Here is a 17,913-nt window from a genome sequence, read left to right as displayed (position 1 = left end):
GTGTTCAGGAGCTCATGGAAGTCACAGAGGGTAGGTCCTGGGAACTAAACCCAGATCTCTCAGGAACAGTGAATACTGACTGAGCCATCTCTCCAGGCCCTCATTTCTTTCTGTATCTTGACTGTGCCTAAGTAGTGTGCTGGTGAGTCAGTACCGTTTTTTGGATCTGAAAAGTATGCGTTCTTGTTGGTTTTTCTTTTTTGGATCCTCCATTCCCATCACATTGTATCTCTCTATAAAACCATTCCATCGCCGGGGGGGTAGTGGCGCACGCCTTTAATCCCAGCACTCGGGAGGCAGAGGCAGGCGGATCTCTGTGAGTTCGAGGCTGGGCTGGACCGATAGCCTCCAAAACAATACAGAGAAACCCTGTCTCAAAAAACCAAAAAAAAAAAAAAACCCAAAAAAATTCCATTAAATAGGAATTTTAAGTATATATATATATATAACAGTTTATGTCTGTTATATGTAATTGATCTATAAGTTGTTATGTTCCTAGCAGCAAAATTTTATCCTTATTTCCCTTCTTATTCCCAATAGCAAAATTTCATACACTGGAACTCCTTTTTTCTATTGTTTTTCCTAGAGCTGTCTCTGTTTTAGGGAAACCTCTTGGATAAAAACATTAATGCAGAGAGGTAGTCATTGTTTTTTGTGACTATTCAGTGACTTTTGTAAGCTTTATACTTTGATTCAATAAGATACATAAAACTAGTCAGATTATAATAATAAAGTAACTACACATCTTTTCACCAAAACTGTACAGCATTTAAATAATATACTACAGTGCTTATGATTGCAAAATGCTTACAAATATTTTATTGTTACATATGGTTTTGACAGGTGGCTATGGACTAATTTTCTTCTCCTACCTTACATAAGCTAAGTCACCATTAGCACATTTGAATGACTTGTATTCTGAATGTTATATTGTTACATGTGTCTCAAGACTAAACTTTATAATGTGTTACATTTTAGGTCAGAAGACATGTCTTCATCTACATGGCATCTTTCCTTACCTCTATGTGCCATATGATGGTTATGGACAGCAGCCAGAAAGCTATCTTTCTCAGATGGCATTCAGTATCGACAGAGCACTTAATGTGGCTTTAGGCAATCCATCTTCCACTGCTCAGCATGTGTTCAAAGTGTCATTAGTATCAGGAATGTAAGTATATGATATTATCTTTTAAATTTTGCTTCTCTTTCTTTTATTTTAATTAAAACACTCAAGTGAAATGTATTTTGTATATAATAATGACGCTATGGTGAATTTCTTTTTGAAGCTTTGCAAAGTAACTTTTTACTGAAATGAGAAATAAATGGCTACCAATTGTTTTTGTTTTAATCTTTCCCATTTCTCTGCTTCCTTGAACTGAAGAAATTCATGTAATTCATACTTATGGCACCTTTTATGTATATACTGTTCTAGGTCCTTGGAATGTTGCTCTGCTTCTTGTCACTGTACTAAACACCTGGGATAATCAATTTATAAAGAGAAAATATTTCATTTGGGTTACATTTTATAGATTCCATTTATATGTCCACGGCCCATCGATCTGGTTGCTATGGGCCTGTGTTGAGAGAGTACATCATTACAGGAACATGTAGCTGAACAAACTACTCACCAGGACACAGGGGAGGAAAAGGAAGAGACTAGTTCCTTAAATCCCTTTGAGAATGTGCTCCAAATGACTTAAACCTCCCACTAGACTATGCCTTCTAAAGGTACCTTCTCAGTAGTGCCTGTAACTCATGGACCTTTAGAGGATATCCAAGATCTCAACTATTTTACTTGTATATTGCTAATAATAATAAGAAGTTAATAACCAGTACATATTACATGAAATAGACTTATTTGTCTGTTGCATTGTAATTGGTATAGAATGAAAAAAGATGGAAAACACTAAGAAGAATGGAAGACTCATAGCAGTTGTGGATAGGGTGCTCAGAAAGGGTCTCATTGATAAGATAGTGATGTTGCTATCACATGGATATAAAACGTAAAAGGGTAAGATGGAAGGAAGTATGCAGGGGTCCAGGTGGCTGAAATGGAAGGAGAGAATGGCAGGAAAGTTGGTGGATATACATGAGAAGATCATGTAGACCACTAATTTTCAAGGTACATTTTCCATACTATGGTTTTTAGTATCTCCAGCGTTGGCTCTATTTGACAGTTGTGAGATTGTGGTTCTCAAATCTGTAAGGACAGGGATTGCACTAGAACAGTAAGTAGTATAGTAAAATCCAGGGCTTTCCATAGGCTATTTTTAGCTAGCCTCTGAGTACAAGAAGAATACTAAGTCAGGTCTCTTATTTGGAGACTTGAGAAGAATTCCACAATAGCTTTGCTATATTCTGTTTTGTTTTGTTTTTTTTTCCAATGACATTGCAGTGAAAGATAACTAACAGCTTCTGTCTCCATTTTCTTCATTCTTTATCTTGGATCAGATCAGTATCTAAGCCTGATGGCTATCCCCAGCCTCTGTCTGTCTGCTCATTTCCTTTCACTCATTCTCCTTAATAAATTCTGTACATTGCATTTCTTTCTCAGCAAGCTTAAACTAAAGGAGAAACTGTTGATTAGGGACCAGAAGTCTGTATTTTAATAAGCCTCTCTGTCTGTTCTGATACGCACTCAAATTTGAGGATTACTACAGGAGGCTGTTCTGCAAACTTGGAATTTTCTTCTGAGCTGCTACATGGTGCTGAAAGCCAGGATCTGTCTTAAGCTAACTAGGGTTTCTGTAGCAACTATGTAGTTCTAGGAAGACATGGGCAGAGAAGCAGAAAGTACAATATGACTGGTTTATCAGTCCAAGCAATAAAGTATAGTAGCTTGAACTAGTGTAGTAGCAAGGGAGTAATGCAAAGGTCAGCTTCTGGATATACTTCTGAGGGTTGTTGAGATTTGCTGTTTAGTTGGTTGTGTGTTGTGAAATAAGTCAAGGATGACAACAGGACTTTTTGTTGCTCAGAATTTTGAGTCTGTATTGGTGGAGTACATTGGAGGAAAGATCTGGAGTCTATGCTTGTATGTTTTGGGTTTATATGTCTGTACGACCGAGAATAGAGCTTAATTTTTTCTACTTTCTACATCTTAATCTAGACTTGCCTTTGGATAGTAATTTTTAGTTGAATCCTGTTTTATTTTTTCAGTTGTCTGACTCCAAATCAGAAAAAAAACTCTTCTCATAATGTAAGCTGATCATTTAAAAAAGTCACCCATAGTGCTCATGAAATAAAGCTTAACCTTCTAACCAAGCTACATGATCTGACCTCTATTTCCCTCCTATTTACTGTGTTCCATCAAGAGACATTGATCTTTGCCTTCAATTCTTATGTATACTAGACTGTTTCCCACCTGAATTCTTTGTACAGGCATGACTACTTTAAGAAGAATGTTGTTATGATCATCAATACCCTATATATTCTTTGTTTACTTTAGCACTTAACACAACTTGAATTATTTTAATTTTTGCTCTTAATTTTATGTTATTCCACCAGTTTAAAAGTTCAATCGGGCTGGGCGGTGGTGGTGCACACCTTTAATCCTAGCACTTGGGAGGCAGAGGCAGGTGGATCTCCATGAGCTTGAGGCCAGCTTGATCTACAAAATGAGATCCAGGACAACCAAAGCTATACAGAAACCCTGTCTTGGAAAAACAAAAAGAAAAAATCCTCAGTCAGAGAAAGAACCATGTTTATTTGTTAATTAGTACATATACTAGTACCTTTTCACAATGTTGAGCACTATATTAACCAAAAGAGAGACTATAATAGGCTATAGATGTAGCTGTGGATAAGATACAGATACCGAGAGAGCATTTATTAGGGGGAGTGTGAAGCTGGAGGGCTTGAACCTGTGATCACAAAAAGTAGGAGAAAATACGTATCCCACTTCTCGGAAAAGGAGAGAAAAAAAAATCACCTTTACTCTGTCTCTTTTGTTTACACCAAATTGAATGGTGCTCACCTGCATGTAGATAAATCCTTTTTTCCATATTCCCCAACTAAGCAAGCTAAACTCATTCAGAGACTTTCATGGCTAAAAGAAGTAGAGTCAATATATAGAATTTCTAGGCTATATTTTATATATATGAAACCAGAATCACAGATTCCCAAATAATTTTGGTTTAATAGTTAAAGACTTACTTGGTGTCTGAAATAAAGAGATTAATTGGGGGGAAAAAAGCAATAAAGATTGATAACAAAGGTAATAGGGAACACATTAATGGAGGTTTTCTTCTCATTTATTGAGGTAAAGTTGACCTGAGTGCTGTGTTTATGTATATGAAAAATACAACAACAGTAAGAAAGTTAGAATTTACTAGCAAGAAAATAAGAATCTATCTGTATTAGTCAAGGTTTTCTAGGGAAACAGAATAGATAGAAATCTATATACACATATAAAGGGGATTTATTAGCATGGCTTACAGAATGTGGTCCCACTAGTCCAACAATGGCTTTTTCCCAAAAAAATGTTCAAGAATCCATCCAATAATTGTCCAGCATCTGAGGCTGGATGTCTCAGCTGATCTTCAGTGTACTTCTGAATCCTGAAGATGGAGGCTGAAGGAGTACCTCAGCAGCAGGCTATTCGAACTTGTCAGTGAGACTGAAGGCAAGCAGACAAAATGCTTCTTCCTTCCACGTCCTTTATATAGACTTAGGGTGGATCTTCCTACTTCAAATGGTCCAATCAAGCCCAGCTGCTTGGGTTTTTAGTTAATTCCAGATGTGGTCAATTTGATGCCCAAGAACAGCCATTACAGTGCATTACAACTTTTATCCCTTTCGTTATAAAAAAAAAAGCAGTAAATTATAGAAGCAATAGTGTCACACCTCACATCAACCTCTGGCCTCTTCATGCATGTGTGCACATACACACGCATACTACACACATGTGCCCATGTGTGAGCATACACGCCACACATGCATAGGACGAGATAGTGAGTATTATTTACAAAATGATAAAAGTGGGATGGTGAGATGACTTAGTGATTAGGAGCATTTGTTTTTCTTGCAACAACCAGGGTTCAGTTCCCATACTCAGAACATGTGACTCATACACATGCAACTTCAGTCTCAGGTCATCCAGTCTGACACTTCCTTCTACTCTCATGGGGGCACCAGGCACATGTGAAGATGGAAGTTTTTGTTCTACCTGGTCCCACAACTGCTTTGCCCCAAATAAACACATGAAGACTTATATTAATTTATAAACTGTTGGATAATGGCTAGGGCTTCTTACTGGCTAGCTCTCTCTTAATTATTATCCTATAATTATAAACTGTTGGATAATGGCTAGGGCTTCTTACTGGCTAGCTTTCTCTTAATTATTATCCCATAACTACTAATATGTATTTCTACATGGCCTTATCTTACCAGAGAACGCCTGGCGCATCCTATCTTCCCCATCTCTACATGGCATCTCTCTCTCTCTCTCTCTTTCTCTCTCTCTCTCTCTCTCTCTCTCTCTCTCTCTCTCTCTCTCTCTCTCTCTCCCCCTCTCCCTCCCTCTCTCTCTCTTTCCTCCTTCTCCTTCTTCCTCTCTAAGCCCTGCCTATGCTTCCTGTCTGACTACTGAGCCAATCAGTGCTTTATTCATCAACCAATAAGAGAAACATATACAGAAGGACATCCCCATCACATATATGTAGTATACTCATAGACACATAAACACATAAAGTAAATAAATCTTAACAATAACAGGTGAAAGACAGAGTTGATCAGAGAATACACCTTCTGAGGAAGGTGAGTTAAGCTGAAATTTCTATGAAGATTGAAAGGAAGCTATGCAAAAGCCAGGAGCAGAGCTTTCCAGGCTGAGGAGATAGCAAGCAAAGAAATACATAAGGAACGATCAGATATAAGTAAGGGATCAAATTACAGAGCTTAAAGTGGTTTAAAATGACTAGGGAAAAAGAATAGTGAGTGATAATGACAAGATTAAAGTGAGAGACAAGGATGAGATGGGGGCACATTTTAGATGTTGGAAACTAGCAAAATAAAAGTTTTAATAGAAATTACTTGGTAACAATAGTAGAGATAGCTGTGACCCAGTGTATGAGACGTTGTTTTTAAATTTTTAAAACTTTATTATTGTGAGATTATGTACACAGTGTCTAGTGGGCATGGGCACTTGTGTACTGTGGCACATATGTGGAATCAGAGGACAAAGTCAGGTGTTGTCTACATCTTCTGCCTTGATTTGAGATGGGGCTTCTCTATCTGTTTTTCTGCTGTGTGCTAGGCTACATGTGCTAGCCCATGAGCTACCAGGATTCTCGTATCTCTGCTTTCCTTTTCGTAGGAACAAGGAGATTGCAGATACCTGTGTCTTGCACCCCGCTTTGCATGTGTAACTGGGATTTTAACTTAGGTTCTTGTGCTTTTGAATGGCAAACACTTGTACCTATTCTATAAGGACTTATCTTTTAGAGAATACCAGACTTGCATTCTTTCTTCCAGGGATCACATGGTGACGACTCTCCTCACTACATTTCCCTAAATCCTCCTACACTCCTAGTCCCACCTATCTTGCTTCCCTATTGGCCAACAGTGCTTCATTTAAACCAATCAGACACATACATATTACAGAATGACTTCTCCCAACAGTGAAGAGATACCATAACCAAGACAACTCTAGGAGAAAACATTCAATTGGAAGCTTGCTTATAGTTTCATCTTGGCACACACTGTGTGAGTGAGTGAATGAGAGAGAGAGAGAGAGAGAGAGAGAGAGAGAGAGAGAGAGAGAGAGAGAGAGAGAGAGAGAGAGAGAGAGAGAGAGAGAGAGAGAGAGAGAAATGCTGGGCCTGGCATGGGCTTTTGAAACCCCAGAGCCCACCGCAGTGACACACATCTTCCAACAAGGCCACACTTCCTAATCCTTTTAATCCTTTCAAATAGCGCTACTCTCTGATCACTAAGTATTCAAATATATGAGTCTCTGGGGGCCATTCTTATTCAAACCACCACAGTAAGAGATCCTGTTCTTTTAGGGAATAAGGAGATGTGTGATAGAACAGGCCACCAGATGTCCTCCCAGATCCCAAATGCATGCAGGTACATGTATCCTGTGTAAGTGCGCGCACACACACAACCCTTTTTCATGTCTGAAAATAGCTTTAGTGGCTATGGTATTCTTCATTTTACTACAACATATTTTTGGAAGACATACCTCCTCCAAACAGTTCTACCAAGTGAGGACCAAGTGTTCCAATATATGAGCCTATGGGGACCATTCTCAGCTATTCTCATTCAAACTACCACAGTAAACAAGAGCAAGTATAAGGTGGAAATGGTTTCTGTTCTCTTTGGCTCCTGTTTTGTCAAAGCAATATTTTTTTTTAAATCTTTTTAAAATACTTCTGTTTTCTTATATGTAAATCTCTAATAGATTTAATAGAAAGACCATGGGGCATTTTTTTAATGTGTTTTGGATAATATTAAATGACTACTAAAGACTGAATTAGCCAGGCAGTGGTGGCGCACGCCTTTAATCCCAGCACTCGGGAGGCAGAGGCAGGCGGATCTCTGTGAGTTCGAGACCAAGCCTGGTCTACCGAGTGAGTTCCAGGACAGACTCCAAAACAATACAGAGAAACCCTGCCTCACAAAAAAACAAAACAAAACAAACAAACAAATAAAAAGACTGAATTAGGCCATTTGAGCCTAATTAGGACAATGAATTGCATTGTTTCATCTCTGGATTACAGAAGTATTTTTAAATGTTTTTCTTTTATTGCAGGCCTTTCTATGGTTACCATGAGAAGGAAAGACACTTCATGAAGATCTATCTTTACAACCCTGCAATGGTGAAAAGGTAAAGAGACAAAATATCAGTGACCGTTGTCGTAGTGAGAACAAGAAAAAGATAGAAGAAAGGCCGTGTAATTACAGTAGAGAATGTAAAATGTCCACACACATGAGCAGAGAGTCACATTGCTTAGGTTATATGAAGGGTATTTCAAAGATAGGGCCTTTGTTTATGGCCCTTTCGACTTCTTTTCTGTCTCAGATGGAGTGTGTTTGTTGAGTCAAGTAAAGAGATAACTGTGTGATGCAATGCCAGTGCCCTGATGACCAGTCCATATGTTCAAAACTAAAAAGCACTTAGCCCTTTGATATCAAAGGAGAAACTTGCTAAAGTAAGACTACAGTGAGAAGGCTTCTTGTTGACTCCTTACTAGCTGCTTCAGATCTTGAATTTTTGTTTTTGTTTTTCCCTTAATTGTCTATTGCATCTAGTTTATTTTCCTAGTTATTCTAGAACCCATGTTATTGAAAACAGGAGTGAAACACATGTATTTCATTGTAAGTTCTCAAGTTTTTAAAATGTACATAGTAACAAAATACAAATGGTCTTTTGGATGATTGCTTAATTTTCTTATTCAGGAGAGATTCTGTCAGCTAATTAATACTGAGTTCCAAAAGTTAACCATTTGGTCAGATACAAGTTGAATGTTTCTCTACAATGAGTTAAGGAGCTGTAAGAGATACAAAACCAAAACATGAGATTTGCTCTGAATTAAACTAATTGATCACCACATTTTACGTGTGTGTGTGTGTGTGTGTGTGTGTGTGTGTGTGTGTGTGTGTTGCACGAAGTCTCTATGTTCTTAATAATAAAATCTCTGGAGTCAGCTATCAGGGTGAATGATGAAGGATCAGAGAAGCAGAGAGGCCAGCCACTAGAGTTCTTACCTTTATCAATGCTCAGACCAAAAAGGGCAAACCTGTCCTCAGTCTGCATCCTCAGACTGCTTCAGACTAACTGCTGCTCAGACTGACTTCCTCAAACTGCCCTGAGCGCCTGTCTCCTCCCGCCTTATATTCCTCTCTCTGCCTAGCCATATCACTCCTGTCTCCACCTCCCTAGTGCTGTGATTAAAGGCATGTGATCCCAAGTACTGGGATTATCGTTGTGTGAGCTCTTTTAGACAGATTCAATCTCATGTAGCTCAGGGTGGCCTTGAACTCGGAGATCTGTCTGCCTCTGTTTTCCCAGTGCTGGGATTAAAGGTGTGTGCTACCACTGCCTGGCCTGTAGTAGCTTAGCTTTGTACTCTGATCCTCAGGCAAGCTGTATTTGTTGTAGCATAAACAAAATATCACCGTGTGTGTACACATATATTTATCTGAGAGAGACAGAGCGCCCTAATTCCAGTAGTTATTTTCTTCTATATATAAGTAAAAACTAGTTTTTGTATAACATACCCCTGACCTTATTCAAAATAGCTTCTATTAAATTACTAAAATAATTTTCCAGAATTATGCCAAGAAAGGTCTTTTGTATCATTTTTCCTCTTTTCACTATTCTTACAACTATGGAGTACAAAAGAACAATTGTTGGGATTATTATCATCTCTCACATACTCAGTGGTCAGAAAGTAAGCATCAATCATTTTCCTTTTAAAAAATGATTTATCACAGTATTATCTTATATTCCTTCAAATTTATTTTGTGTGTGTATGTGTGTATATTTACTTGTCTATGTGTACCTCAGGAGCATAGAGTACTTGAGGCCAGAGAGGGTGTATGATTCCCTGAAACTGAATTTATAGGTAGCTGTAAGTTACTTGATGTGAGCGCTAAATTTTTTCTTTAAAAAAAAAAATGTGAAAAAGAACTTGTTGCCTTTATTTACTTTTGGAAGGGCTGACACAAACAACTCCATCTTGGTGATTTGAGACTGGGTCTTGTCAGGAAACCTAGACTGGCCACAAACATATCCTCCTGCTTCTGCTTTCCAATTGATGGGATTACAGACAAGCACTGCTAGTCCCAGAGTGTATTTTTCGGGGTTTTTAAAAATGGTTTTAAAATTTTTCCCTTTTTAATTCATAAATTATTTTTATGGAGAAAATTTCATTTTATTCACTTTAAAACTTGATTTAAACTTTTTACCTGAAATAAAACAAATCTCTCAAAAAATTAAAATGAAAACTTGTGTATTAGTTTTCTTGTTCTCTGTATTTATATAGTCATTGATTCTTTTGATATTTTAAAGAACATAAATCCATAACATTTTTTTCCAACTTAGGATATGTGAACTTTTACAAAGTGGAGCCATAATGAATAAATTTTATCAGCCTCATGAAGCGCATATTCCCTACCTCCTACAGCTCTTCATTGACTACAATCTTTATGGGATGAATTTAATAAACCTGGCTGCTGTCAAGTTCCGAAAAGCAAGAAGGAAAGGTAAGGTTACTTTTCAAGTTCAGGTTATGGCTTTGAAACAGGTGCTATGTAATCAGTGACCTACAAAGTAGTATATATCGAGAAATGAATGCTGAGTAGATAATGAATAAAAAGAAATGCTCAAAATGGGGAAAGCTTTTGAGAGGACATTTTCTGGATCTGAAGAGATGTCTCTTAGGTAAGAGCACCTGCTCCTCTCCCAGAGAATCCCAGTTTGATTCTCAGTGCCCACATTCAGACTCACAACTGTATTTAGTCCAAGGGTTTCAGTGTTCAGGCATCAAGCATACAGGTGGTAAATAGAAATACTTACAGGCAAAATACCCATATGCATAAAAAGAAATAAATCTTTAAAATAGTCATAAAGACATTTTGCTAGTTTGCTGAAATATTCACATACTACATAATTCACCTACTCCTAAAGAGACAACTTGAAGGATTTTCATCTATTTGGAATTATGCAGGCATTAACATAGATTTCAGATATTTTTGTCACCTCGAAGGAAAACTTTTTATACTTTAGTAGTCTAATGTGCAAGCTTCCCAGGCTACAATTGCTAAGTAATCAACAGTTAACTTTTGGGTTCTGTATAGTTACCTATCCTGTATATTTAGTATTAGTATAATTATAATATATATGGAAACATAATTTTTGTACTCACTATAATATTCTCAAGGCTAATCCATCGTCAAGTATCAGTCCTTCATTCCTTTAGTGACACAGTAATAATCTGTTGTGTATAATCTACATTTTTTTTGTCTCTAGTAGTTAATAGTCATTTGGAGATCTTTCCTTTTCTGACTCTTGCTATTTTGAACACTACTGTTATTCTTTTGAGCATATACTTGGAAATAAAATTTCTGGGTTCAGTGGAGAGACAGTGAACGAGTGCATGTGTGTACACATTCATGCACATACACTTGTGCAGACAAACACTACCTACTGGGTTATCTCTTCTTACTATTTCTTTTAGAACAAAATAAAATGGACATTTTTCTTTTGGCCAAAATGTTCTTTCTGATTTCATATTTTCTTCCCTCATTGCCATGCTTCTTCATCCAGAGATTAGTATTTTTATCTCTAGGTTTACCAGCCAGTCTCCTTTGGTTTAATTTCTTCTGTAATTCTGAAACTTTAATGGTCTATATTTTGAGGTCAGTCTGTATCTCCTTGAATTTATATATGTATATATTTCAGGAAGCTTCTCATAACACTTTTTGAAATATCTTCAATGTTAATTATCCTTCCCTGTGATGGTTTGTGTAAGAATGACCCCCATGGGCTCATAGTCACCAGGGAATGTAACTCTTTGAGAGGATTAGAATAAGTAGGAGGTGTGGTCTCGGTGGAGGAAGTGTATCTCTAGGGGGTGGTCTGACCATGCCAGGCCCAGTCTCTCTCTGCCTACAGATGAGGATATAGAACTCTCAGCTACTTCTCCAGCACCCTGTGTGCCTGAATGCCACCATGCTCCCATCCTTGATGATAATGGACTAACCTCCAAAACTGTAAGCAAGTCCCAGTTAAAAGGATTCTTTTATAAGAGTTTCCTTTATCATTGTGTCTCTTCACAGCAAGTAACAGTGACTAAGACATTCCCCATAGTCTTGATTGTATCTTACCATCCCATTTGTTATGGTGGAGGCTTTACTCCAGCCCCTGGCGGTTATTCTGTTTTTCTTTAACCCGGTATACCACTGCGTTCCATCTCCCCTCCCGTGAACAGTCCTCCCCACTATGGCCTCTTACTAATTTCTGACCTCTGTGGGTATTCCAAATGGGGAAATAACAAAAAACCTGAAGATTCAATGCTAACATCCACAAATGAGAGAAAACATTTGTCTTTCTAGCTCAGGGTTGCCTCAGAATAATTGTTCTGTGCTCCATTCATTTATTTCTGTGTCCTACTTGCTTTGGGTGCTGGAACCTTGGCTTAAGGCATTGAGGTAATGAAGAAAGGACAGACACAGGTACAAAGAAGCTGTGATCAGGTGGTATTCTCTCATCCCTACCTCACCCCTACCTATCACCATGGGAACTCAACGTGTTCATTAGGTTCAGCAGTGGGGGAGGGCTTAGATAGTCTGAATAGGAGGTCTCTGTAGGGAGCAGTCTTAGATTGTAAACATCCTCCAGAAGGAACTTGCAGTTGCCCCTCTTAAACATTTGTCAGTTTTTTATAAAACACTATTCTGACTCCTGGAGAAAGCTTTGCCATTCCTCTTGAGCCCGGCATGTATGTCTAATGGCTTTGCTAATTTCCCCACAGGTCAGTTGGTCTTGGAGTTCTCAATAGAAGGTGTACATGCAAAAATATGTATTCACTCAGACCTTCCTCTGCTCTCTGTAATTTACCTGTGAATTTTAGAAGTTCACTTTTTCTCTTTTTGGGGGTGATGTGGGGGGAGTTTTTACTCTGTGTAACAGCCCTAGCTGTCCTGAAACTAACTCAGTAGACCCAGCTGGCCTTGGACTCAAGAGATTTGCCTGCCCTCCTGAGTGCTGGGATTAAAGGCGTCCGTCGTGTCACCATTGTCCAGCCCAAATTCATTTTTCTTAACAGCTGAATGATACTGCATTGTGTAAATGTTTCACATTTTTCTTATTCATTCATTAATTGATGGACATCTAGACTGTTTCCATTTCCTAGCTATCATGAATAGAGTAGCAATGAACATAGATGATGTCTTTATAGTAGGACATATGGAGTCTTTTGGGCATATGTCAGCAGTAGTATATCTGGATGGACCATGTGGTAGATTTATTTCTAGCTTTCTGAGGAGCTTCTACAGTGATTCCCATAGTGGCTATATGACTACATTCCTACCAGCAATGAATAAGTATTACTCTTAACCCCACATCACTGTTAGTATGTTTGTTTTTGACACAATGTCTCTCTACATAGCCCTGGCTGCCCTGGAACTGAAAGTCCTTGAATTAACCGGCTTCTGCCTCCCAAGTGCTAAGATTGAAGGTGTGTGCTACCACACCTGGTCTGTTATTTTGTTGTTTGTTATTGTTGTCTGTTTGTTTTTTAACCTTAGCAATTCTGACTGCAGTAAGATGAAATCTCAGAATAGTTTTAATTTACATTTCTCTTACAGCTTGGGATGCTGAACATTGTTTAAAAATTAATTTTAGTCATTTGTGTTTCTTCTTTTGAGAACACTGTTAGTTCTATTTTCCATTTTTAAATTGGGTTGTTTCCTTGTAGTTTAATTTTTTTGTTCTTTTTTTTTTTAATCCCCTGTATATTCTAGATCTAACTCTCTGTAACAGGTATAGCTGGTAAATGTGTTTTCAGATTCTGTAGGCTACCTCTTCACTGAAAGTGATGCTATCCTCAGCTGTACAGATACCTTTTAGTTTCATGAGGTCCCATTTATTCATTACTTTTCTTCATGCTTACATTTTTGGGGGTCATGTTCAGAGAGTCTTCCCTTGTGCCAGTGAGTTCAAGTATATTCCCCACTTTTTCCTTGGTCAGGTTCAGGCTATCAGGTTTTGTTTTTGAGGTCCTTAGTCCTTTTAGAGTTGAGTTTCATATGGGGTGAGAGAGAAGGATCTAATTTTATTCTTCTGCTGTGACTTTCCAGTTTGACCAGCACCATTTTTTTAAGATGCTGTCTTTTTTCTAATGTGTTGTTAGCCTCTTTGTCAAAAAGAAGGTGGCTGTAGGAGTGTTAATTTACTGTGTGTGTGTCTTCAGTTCTATTTGTCAGTGTGTCTGTTTTTACACCAATACCATGATGGTTTTATTACTAGAGTGTTATAGTTTGTTTTCTATTGTGATAAAGACCATGACCAAAAGCAGCTTGAGGTGGGGAAGAAAGGGTTTATTTGGCTTACATATCTTGAGTCACAGTCCATTGAGAGACCCCTAGAGACAGGCAGGAACCTAGAGACAGGTATTGAGTCAGAGGCCATGGAGGAATAGTGCTTATTGACTTATTCCACTTGCCTTGTCCATTTTGCTTTTTTTTTAACATCCTAGGATAACCCCACCCCCAGAAATGGCACTATTCACAGTAGTATGGACCCTTTCACATCAATCAAGAAAATGCCCCTCACAGGCTTGCCTACAGGTCACTCTGAGGGGGCATTTTCTCAACTGATGTTTCCTCTTCCCAGGTTACTCTAAGTTGTGTCAATTTGACGAAAACTAGCTAGAACACTTGTGAAATAACTGTGGTATAACGTTAATCTAGGATAGTGATACTTCCAACCTTCTTTTATTGTTGAGGATTATTTTGATTATCCTTCGTCCTTTGTTTACATATGAGATTTAAGATTTTTTTCAGTGTCTATGAGAATTGCGTTGAAATTTTGTTGAGGATTGCATTGAATCTGTAGATTGCTTTTGGTAGGATGTACATTTTCCCAATATTGTTCCTGCCAGTCCATGAGCATTGAAGGTCTCCATCTTGTGATGTCCTCTTCGATTTCCCTTTTTAGTGTCTTAAACTTTTCATTCTGCAAGTCTTTTATTTTTTTTTTTGGTAAAGTTTATTCCAAGGCTTTTTTTTTTTTTTTTTTTTTTTTTTTTTGGTTTTTCGAGACAGGGTTTCTCTGTATTGTTTTGGAGGCTGTCCTGGAACTAGCTCTGTAGACCAGGCTGGTCTCGAACTCACAGAGATCCACCTGCCTCTGCCTCCCGAGTGCTGGGATTAAAGGCGTGTGCCACCAACGCCGGCCCAAGGCATATTTTTAAACATTTATTTTATGGACACATGTTTTGCCTGTGTGTGCCTGGTGCCTGCAGAGGCCAGAAGAGAATGGTAAATCCCGTGGAACTGGAATTAAGGGTGGTTGTGAGCCACAATGTGTGTATTAGGAACTGAACTCAGGATCATTGCAAGAACATCAAGTGCTCTTTGTAGCATGAATAATAATTGTTCTTAGTAATAAAAACTCAGAGACAGATACTGGGGTTAAAGCTAAAGATCAGTGAAGCAAAGCGGCCAGCCACTAGCCCTTACCTCTGTCTCAGACTAAAGGGGTTATCCTGTCCTCAGATTGCATCTCCAGACACAACTGCTCCTCTGACTGCATTGCTCTCCAACAAACCTCAGACTGCCTTAACTGTTCCTCTCAGCTCAAGCTTTATATTCCTCTCTAGTACTGGGATTGAAGGCATGCCATTCCGAGTGCTGGAATCAAAGGTGTGAGCCTTGTTTCTATTTTAGATTGTTTTACTCTCATGTAGCTCAGGGTGCCCTGAACTCATAGAGATCCATCTTCCTCTGTCTCCTGAGTGCTGGGATTAAAGATGAAATTTTTCATGTAAGCACTTAGTTGCTATAAACTTTCCTCTTAAGATGGTCGTCAGTGTGACTCAGATTTTGGAATGTTGTGTTTTCATTTTCATTCATTTTTAGGAATTTTAAAATTTCCTTCTTTATTTCATCCTTTACCCAGTTGTTACTCAGTAGTCTGCTTGTTTTTCATTTATTTGTGTGTTTCTGTTGTTTCTATTGTTGGTAATCCACCCTTATTCTGTTGTGGTCAGATAGAATGCAGGATGTGATTTCAGTTTTTCTGTATTTGTCGAAACTTGCTTTGTGTTCTAATATGTGATTGATTTTAGAGAAAGTTTCATCACCTGCTAGTAAGAATGTGTATTCTTTAGTGATTGGGTGGAAAACTTTATAGATATCTGTTAGATCCATTTGTTTTTTTTATATCATTAACTCCAGTGTTCTCTGTTTAGTTCATTTAGTGTTGAAATCACCCACTATCACTGTGTTGCATTTAATCTATGGTTATAGATCTTATCAATATTTTCTTTATGAAATTAGGTGCCTCTTCATTTAGGATTATAGTATTCTGTTGGTGAATTTTTTCCTTTAATGAGTAGTAAGTGCCCCTTATATCGTCCAACTGATTTTGGTTTGAAGCCTACTTTGTCAGATATTCCATTTGCTTACAGTATCTTTTCCCATCATTTTCCTCCTAAGGTGATGTCTGTCTTTGTTGGTGAAGTGTGTTTCTTTGAAGTAGCAAAAGATGGATCTTGTTTTCTAATCCAGCCTGTTAATGTGTCTTTTATTAGAGAATTGAGACCACTAATAATCAGACTTGCTATTGAAACATTGTATATGAATTCTTGTCATTTTGTTGATTTTGTGGTGTTTTCTCAGATCTCTTTTGATTAACTGTCCTGGCATTATTTGTTCCCTGAGATCTCTTAGGTGTGTTTAACCTTCTCTTCGAATTGAAGTTTGTTTTTTTTTCCTAGTATACTTTGTAGGGCTTATGTTGTAGTTCTAAATTCCTTTATTCTGTTTTATCATGAACAGTTATTTCTCCTTAAATTTTAACAGATATTTTGCTGAGTGCAGTAGTCTAGGTTGACAGTTTTGTTTTTTCAAGACTTGGAATACATCTTTCCAGGCCCTGCTGACTTTAGAGATTTCTATTAAAGAATCAGGTGTTCTAACAGGCCTGACTTCATAAGTAACTGACCTTTCTCCTCCTGATTTTTTTTTAAATTTCATTGACCTTTACTCAGAGATCCAATTCTAATACTGTCTTCCATACCTGACTCTCTTCAACGTCAATTCTGTTGCTGAGGCTTTACACTGTTTGTTATTTATTGGTTTATTGAGGTTTTCAATTCTAGCATCATTTCGGCTTTGGTTTTCTTCAAAAATTCAAACTATTTTCATGCTTGAATTAACTTATTTCATTCATCTCTTTGTCTTTCTCTTCTTTGAGTTGTTTGTGTGGTAGTTTCTTCCATGGCATTTTCTATTCCATGCTATGAGATTTTTGTGTGTTTTGGAGGTGATATGTTAGTTTTGATTTTTGCATTACTTTTGTTTCTGTGTTGTGTTTGCACAGATAGAGTTAGTTTGTTCATTGAGTTTTTCTTTTCTTCCTTTTTTTTCTCTTGTTTTATCACCTTATTTCAGCAGAGGTGTTTATAGTGCTTAGGAATGGATCAATTCATAGGAGGGTTCAGATCTCCTTTAATTGTGCTATCTGGTTTTTGAGGATACTGCCTCATCTCGTCTGTTCTGTTTCTCTGCTGTAGTCTAGTACCTTTAGCTGTTTGATTAAGGAGCCTGGAAAAGTTTCTCCTGTTAGTTTGGACTGGTCCTGAGTCTCAAAGGCAGATAGGACAAGGGAAGGGTCCCAGTCAGGCAGCTAACAAGGCTCTGGCACTCTGGGTCACAAGTGGTGATTGAAAGTTCTCTGGTGGAGGTCAGACTAGGATCTGGCAGGTCCCAGAGGTAGAAAGACAGGACAAGAGGAGGTGACTATCCATGGCAAGCTTTGGCAAAAGACAGGTAACCAGAATTGTGAACAGCTGAGAGAGAGAGAGAGAGAGAGAGACAGGGAGAGAGAGAGAAAGAGAGTATAAGTTCATGCCATGTGAATCTTTCAGTGTGAATATTTTTGTATTTTATACATTTAATATATAATATACCTATAATATATAAAGATTTTTTTTAAAAGCAATCTAATTAAACATGGCCAAAAGCCCCAAACACATTTCTCCTTCCCCTAAAGTTGATTGCAAACATACAAAAAAATGATATGCAACATTATATGAAGTTTTTATCTTAGATTATCTTTTATTAATAAAAACTCAGGAGTCAGGTATTGGGGTAGATACTTGATAGCTCCACAGAGTGACAGAGAAATGATCAATTGACCATGCCTCTCCACCTTCCCAGATGAAAAAGCCCCTCCCC

General features: G+C 37.9%; 1 protein-coding gene across 3 annotated transcripts in view; it reads left to right on the top strand.

The window, feature by feature from the left end:
- Rev3l (REV3 like, DNA directed polymerase zeta catalytic subunit) overlaps positions 1 to 17,913 on the top strand; it is a 143,165-nt gene that overhangs the window by 46,785 nt on the left and 78,467 nt on the right. For all 3 annotated transcript variants that reach the window (XR_005881818.1, XM_040758199.1, XM_040758200.1), the window contains 3 exons: positions 979 to 1,168; positions 7,757 to 7,831; positions 10,052 to 10,212. Coding sequence is in view for 2 of the 3 variants with exons in the window: in XM_040758199.1 (XP_040614133.1) it covers positions 979 to 1,168; positions 7,757 to 7,831; positions 10,052 to 10,212 (426 nt within the window). In the remaining variant the exon portion in view is untranslated. The remainder of the gene's footprint in view (positions 1 to 978; positions 1,169 to 7,756; positions 7,832 to 10,051; positions 10,213 to 17,913) is intronic.

Source organism: Mesocricetus auratus, unplaced genomic scaffold (genome assembly GCF_017639785.1).
Source record: "Mesocricetus auratus isolate SY011 unplaced genomic scaffold, BCM_Maur_2.0 Super-Scaffold_100018, whole genome shotgun sequence".
NCBI lineage: Eukaryota > Metazoa > Chordata > Mammalia > Rodentia > Cricetidae > Mesocricetus > Mesocricetus auratus.
The sequence above is the reverse complement of the archived record's forward strand: the minus strand, read 5'-3'. Positions and strand labels throughout refer to the sequence as shown.